The 7,316-nt window shown below is 38.9% G+C and overlaps 1 protein-coding gene across 1 annotated transcript; it reads right to left on the reverse strand.

Annotated features, from left to right (window-relative positions):
• Positions 1 to 4,591: 4,591 nt before the first annotated feature.
• ELFN2 (extracellular leucine rich repeat and fibronectin type III domain containing 2) lies at positions 4,592 to 7,064 on the reverse strand. The gene has a single exon (XM_066594573.1). The coding sequence runs from the start codon at positions 7,062 to 7,064 to the stop codon at positions 4,641 to 4,643; it is 2,424 nt and encodes an 807-aa protein (XP_066450670.1). The 3' UTR covers positions 4,592 to 4,640.
• Positions 7,065 to 7,316: the final 252 nt, after the last annotated feature.

Consider the following 7,316-nt stretch of genomic DNA (forward strand, 5'->3'; position numbering starts at 1 on the left):
TAGGATCAGGGAAATGATTCCCATATTAAAATTTGGGAAAGGAGTACCGGATCTAATTGAACAAGTGTAGAAATATAATACGGCTGTGTGCATGGAGCCTTCTCTTTCATTAGTTTAAACCTCTCTATATTTTTAGATATTATCCACTTATCTGATATTCATAAAAGTCAGAATATTATTTGCGAATTGGACAAAGCATGACTTAAAAAGGACAATAAGTGCCACTAGAAATGAAAAAATATTCCTCATCATAAGTAACAGGTCAGCAGTTATTTCACAGCCTCAGAGGTTCTCAGAAAATTAAGACCTTTGACCAGAAGTAGTGAGTCAATTCTGTAGGCACCAGGGGCGTAACTATAGAGGATGCATCTCTTCTCCATAAAGGGAGCTCAGTACTATGAATAAACCATTATAGTTGTGGGCCCTGTTACAGGTGTTGTACCAGGGCCCAGGAGCTTCAAGTTACGCCTCTGGTAGGCACCATATTGTAGGTAAACCTGTTGACCTTTGTCCAGACTGCAAAAGATCAAATGAGGTGGAAGAAAGTAACTCTGCTTTGTATATGGCATTGGGGGATTTATCAGATCCTGAGGGTATAATGACTAGTTCATTTTTTGTGATCAGTTCTAGTACACTGTCTGGTCAAATATCAATCTCTGACAACAAATGTTTTAAACCTTCTATGGTAAATTCCAACTTTTGATCAGATCAAACTTACCTGATGGAAAAAATGAAACAGAAGTTTTACAACTGAGTTTACTACCGTGTCCACAAATGTGGTGGCCCCAGATCATTCTTCTTTTACTCTCATGTTATGCTTTTTATGTGATATGGCTGTTTTTATATTCATATTTACTATGTATAGGCAGTTACTTATTTCCAGGGAAATTGTTTAGCCACGTAAAGATCTTGTAGTACTATATTTCCTTTTTCAGTTCTCTTCATAGATTTGCAAGACTGCATATAGGAAAAGCAAGGGGGTCAAGAGCCAACAATCTGTTGAACTAACTTATTTTCCTTACTGTATCATGTTATAAAACCCATTGTCTTGAATCTCAACAAATTGTTCTTATCAGAGTTGGCAAGATGATGTTTCAAGACCTGTTTCCCGTTTCACTTTTGGAAACATAACCATTACTTTGCCAAATGCTGTACCATTAGGTATAATGCAGGCTAGAAAGCCCAAGTTGACTATGGGTAGATTTGTTGGCATGCATTCTTTTGGAGTAGGTTTGAATAAGCTTGGAGTCCATATTATATGGAGGGCAAGATGACTAGGCTCAAGCTCACTTATTTTGGACATGCGTCACTTGAAAAATTTGTTTAGACAGATTAGTGGCAAAAGAAGACCTGGCACCAAAGGACACGATGGCTGATACTGTCAGAGCTGATACTGGCATGGATATCACGCAACTGAAAGAAGCAGTACAAAACCAAAAAACATTGATTGAGCTCACCTTTAGTGTCACCGAGGGTCGTGAATGACTAAACGGCTCACAATACAATACCATATCATATTGAGATGTTTTCTTTAGATAATGTAATGTAAGGATAAGGCATATTAATTGAAGACATAGTAAGGTGGATTGCAAATTATTTTTGCCTTCTGGGTCCCATCAGATACCAGTCAATCCTCAGCAGGCAGGTTTTCCCCAACTGCTGGATTTCTTTTAAAAGTGAAATGTGCCGAGTGCTTTTATATTTTTTACTTCTTCATCTCATGTGTTTTTGTTCTTTTTTTCTTTTTTTTTTACACTAATGCATGCAAAAAATACAGTTCCCATCTCCTCTCTTGAAAATCATTGGCCAAAAGTCTTGTGTACATTCCCCTCCATCCCTTTTTTTCCCAAACCCTCCCATACCCCCAATTCCACCCAAAAAATTGAAACAGAAAACAAAAAGCCAAAACAGATTATGTCTCTGACACCACAGCATTAAACCTTTAAATTATATCTGCAGCTTACTCACAATACAGGCACCCATTTTGAAGGCCAAAAAGTATTTATGAGAATATCAGTGCTATTACTGAGATACTTTCTATTATTTGATCTGTGTAAATTAGTACTTTGAATTAGCCACAAAATGGCTGCCTCCAATGCATGTGAGCATTTTGTAGTCTTTAATGTAAAAAATTAACCTAAAAATGCCATTGTGGCAGTTAGCTTCTATGAAGTCAAAAAACAGAGGGCAATGTAGAAGTGACAAAGTTAAAACCATGCACTGATAAACTACAGAAAGGGATGTTGCAAGCTGACATCACGGAAATGTGTGAATAGAATAAGCAGACCTTATGGTGTGAAATGCGGCTCATATTCTACTTTTTGTAATTTTTAATTCCAAAGAATGCAGTTGAATTCAGACCCTTGAAGACTAGATAAAGCTCAAAGTACAAAGATTTAATTCTCGAAGGACTTAAGCTGCTATATTTTATTTATCACTGTTCTTTTTTTGACCCCTCAACTAAATATGAACCATCCACAAATATGGTATAGTTTTAGAATCTTCTCTGTGTACTACTCTCATACCATTATATGTCATCAATGAATATTTTGGAATTCCTAATAAATAATGCTATCTATGTTGATATAAAGGAACCGTGAGAGTGAATATGTCTCACGTTACTCCATTTTGAACAAGTTAGAGTAGATGAACCTTTAAGATCCTCCATTCTGTAAGAACTGTTGCTTTAATTTTATAAATGCTAGGAACATAGAATCTTGTATGTTGATGAACTTTGAAACAATTGTCTAGGACTGTGTGTGTGTGAATGCTCTAATCAACTGTATTTCCAGATGCAATGGCAGGGATCCCAGACTGTATATCTCCGATGATGAACTGCATGTACTTCTTGTTTGTTCATAACTAACTGTATATCTTGTTCTTATGTTATCTATCCTTGGTATTTCATGAATACAATTATACTTGCAGAAGAACTGGCATTACTTCTAATGTATGTATTACTGGGTATTTTTTCCCCAAAAGGGCTAATTGGCTTCTGCCCTTGGGGTCTTTTGCCTTCCTCTGGATCAACACATGAGGATAGACAGGCTGGACTAGATGGACATTGTCTTCATTCAGCCTTACATACTATGTAAGATTCATAAATGTTCTCTGTTCATAAAAGTTCTCTATATGTGTGACTTTACAATACAGTTTTGGAGCATTTGGGTTAATAATCTGTGTCTTTGTTGCCCGATATCGTACACCCTTGCCCCAGAGAAGGACTCTCCTCATGATCTCACTACTCTGACATTTTACATAGTTGGGGTGTAGCTTACCTTAATGGGGCATCTATTAGCATTTATGACCTGCTACTGCAGGCAGGTCTACAACTGTAGGAGGAAAGCAGCTAGTTGTCTTACATGGATGGAGGCAATGACAAACCTCCTGAGGCACATATGGAATTATGTATGTATTCCCATAGTTTTAAATTGAATATGAGACAAATACTGTATTATTAATGGATATTAAGGGAATCATTGGATTTTAAAAAAATCTTTGTGCATTTTCTATTAGATCTCTATTGCTAATCTTAAAGTCCTGTAGCCAGCTCAGAATACTCTAAACAGAAGCATACACATACTGTACATTAGCAAAAACTACTAGGGTTTGTAAGGCTAAATGTGCTTTATGGATTATTCGAGACTATGCTATTGCAGATTTCATTAATTTAGTTATTTTGTAGCCACATGTTAAAAATGATTTGAATTCACTTCCACACATATTTTACTATTGCAAACTGTCCGTAACAACGTAAGATGAGTCAAGGACATCTAGCACCTTCCCTTTGGCAAGCTAAGCACGTTGAGAAATATCGTATATCAGAAGAACCGGTAATGTCATAAGTCATCACACATAAGCAGTGAAACGGGGTCACTATGAAATTGTGAATTCCAAATAAAGCTATTTATACAAAAGCGTACCAATTAATTCTTGTTTGATATGATGTGATGGGGAGTAGGGAGGTTTTTCAATCCATAGTATAATCATATATAATGGAATTTATTATGCTGACTCAAACTTCTCCGGTAATCATGGCCAACATACCTGTACATTACAGAGCATTTAAAAAAAACTTTGGAGCAACTATTTTTAACTTGTGATGACAAATTCCATTTAAGGTCACTATTTCATTAGTGTAAGCAGGGCGCACTATTCTCCAGAGGTCTGGGAAGAAAATTCACCATAATGTTAGATTGCTGCTGTAAAGTCAGCTTTGTGTCATAACTCATTGCTATCAATTTATACAAGCATTTAAGAAAACGGAGGTGAAGAATATTGTTTAGAGGAATGTGAGCAGGACTGTGCATGATATCAGCTTGCAACATTTAGAGCAATACATATCATTTCTTTAACAAAATGATAAGGATCAAAGAAAATATTCAGCAACAAAAATATGTAAATGGAAAAAAAGTCACCAATACAGTGTGTGGAGACGTGGGGGGAGTGTTAAAAAGGGGAGGAGGTCTGTGCCAGAAAATTCCCTGTGCAGAACTCGCAAATCTTTGTCACACCTCTGCGAGGGTACATCCCCGCCTCCAATGTAAACTTTAATTGCAAACTGTAGTGCTTCAGCACCACAATTCTCAGCAGACACATCCACAGCCCTAGCCGGCTCTAAGCACCTCGATAGGTGTTATTTACAGTTTCTGTTGAGCAGATACTCCCTTCCAGTAATCCAAGATATCGTGCAAGTCCTCCCCTTTGGCAAACTGGACCTTTTTGCGCAAGGCATGTCCAGCTGCTATGTAGACCTCTTCCCGGGTGTGTTTTTTATATGGACGGAAGCGCTCCCAAATCTTGTGGGTGTTTTCAGTGGAGTACTCTGGACTGGAGGAATATCCAGAGAAATGGTGTCTTGGTGACAGTTGGGAGTAGCTAGAGTCTCTCTTAGAGCGGGAAAGTGGCTTCAGAAAGCTGACTCTCTGGCTTAATGTATCAGCGCTTTCCTCATAATACAGAGCAGGGAAGGAGTGACGGTGTTCACTACAGTGATAGGAAGGCTTGACATCTAAATGGTGAACTCCAGAAGAAGATACTAGTGGAAGGCGATCCAATGGGCTATTCAAAGGGCTGCTCTTCTCAATATACTTGGAGTCACACTTTAGAGGCTGATCAGGTACATCCAAGCTAAATACTCTGGCACTTTTAATGGAGCCACTAGACGAAATGCTGCAACGTTTCTTCGCAACTGTGGCAGCGTCTGCACTGAGCTGCCGCTGAAGAGGATGGACACCCTCTTTGTATGGAGGAGAGAGGAAGCTCAACCGTTCTAGATGACCCGAAGAGCTGGCTGGGATTGACTGGCAATCGTAGCCCAGCTCCGGGTCCCCTCCCCCTAAAAAAGAAGCCGTGTCTAATTTTAGGGCATCAATGCAATTATTGATGATTTGGTTCACTTTATCTACCTCCTTGGCAATTGTTGATATCTCAGATGCTGATCCCTCACCATTGTCTAGTTCTCGAAAATCTTCTTCATCTTCATCACCTCCTGAAATCCCTCTTCTTTCTAGTCCTTCTGCACTTCTTACTTCCATGTAATTTGTTCCCTTTGGACCTTTAGGCGTTCCCATTTGAGAATTCATAGGTTTGGAAATGCCTTTATCTCCACTTCCAAGCCCAGAAACTGAAGTGGGAAGTGAAGAAATGCGAGATATAGGGATGGGATGTTCTGACATCTTCTGTGATGAATGGGCTCCCAGACATGGGTCAACATCTGAACCATACCGCATTTCAAGAATAGTCTTTTTAACATTTAGTGATTTTTTCTTCTCTTCTTGCACCCTCCTCTTCCTTAAACAGTAATACACAACTCCTAGTATTATAACCATGCCAAAGAGGCAGCCCAATATGGTCATGATATAGTGTGTAGTGGTGGAAGGAATAGGAGGAAAATCTTCCTTATCCTTGGATCGTGTGAATACAAAAAGGCAAGTATGGTTGTAGCGTTTTGAGTTGCGTATGGAAGCCACACAAAAAGTGTAATTGACATGAGCTTTCAACTTATCTAAGGTTATATACTCTTTCTTGTGCTTCAAAGTTGTTACATCATATACAAAACTGTTATTATACTGTACCAGAATATACATCTTTTTATAAGGATATGGAATAGTGACAATCAAAGTAGCTGAGCTTCCAGTCACATGATGAATTTCAATAGTGGGCATAACAGAAGAGTCAGTAGTAGAGGGAGGAGTTGGCTCAGGGTAAAGAACATCCCCAGGACTATACCCAGAATTTTCATCTGGATCGTGTAAAGAATCTGGTATGAGTGGAGTTGGTCTTTCGCGAGGTACAGAAAATATTCCTCCATTTTTGCATCGAGCTTGAAGAACAGTTATAGCATTTCGACTGTGGTGAGGCCTGGGGCTTAAGAGTGGGTAACCAGCAAACTCTCGAGGACTTTCACATTGTAAGCGATCATAATTTCGAGTGAAGTTATTAAACATGACGAGCCAATCAAGAAAGCCGTAGAGCTCACAACCACAATGAAAAGGATTTCCAGCCAGTTCACAAGCCATCAGTGCTGGAAGACCAATAAAGGTAGAACTATCCAGTTTTTGAAGACGATTAGAAGATAAGTCAATGCTTATAAGGCTCAAGCATTCAGAGAAAGCTCCTGGGGTCACCACCTCAATCAGATTATGCTGAACGAAGAGGAATTGTAACCTGGGCATACCCCTTAGCATTCCCTCAGACAAATTGGTTAACTTGTTATAACCAAGCTGAAGAATCTGTAAATTGGATTGTCCAAGGAAGGCTCCATCTTCAATATAGGAGATTTCATTCTTGGTTAGATTCAAATCTGTCAGGTTTCCAAAGCGGGATAGGGAAGCATAACCAATAATCTTTAACTTATTTTCGTTAAGCCTGAGATCATGAACTGTACTGTTGATATGCTGAGGAATGGTCTCATAAGGTGGTTGATTCTGACTACATATAGCCAACCAGACATAACCCTTGTCTCCCTCAATCAACCAGCAATCACTATGTGCTCCTGGTGGGAAGTACGAGAAACAAAAAGTTATTGTCACAAAGGCCCACCAGCATGACATGATGGCCATATCAAATTGAAGGGCCAAGGCAAGAGATGATGTCTTAACTCTGAAGAATTGTGCCTAAATTAAAGAAGTCTGTGTTCCACAGTCCTGAAAATTCTGCGCATCATGTTCTACGGGACAGGATATGAGAACAAGCTTCTTTTAAATTAAACAATTTAATCAACTAGGTTGCTCCTCGTTAGCAACAGTTACTCATTTGTATCTTCACATCTTCTATCGAGCCTTGGTCATTGAGAATGGACAGAAAGAATGATT

This window comes from Eleutherodactylus coqui, chromosome 3, assembly GCF_035609145.1.
Source record: "Eleutherodactylus coqui strain aEleCoq1 chromosome 3, aEleCoq1.hap1, whole genome shotgun sequence".
Classification (NCBI taxonomy): Eukaryota; Metazoa; Chordata; class Amphibia; order Anura; family Eleutherodactylidae; genus Eleutherodactylus; species Eleutherodactylus coqui.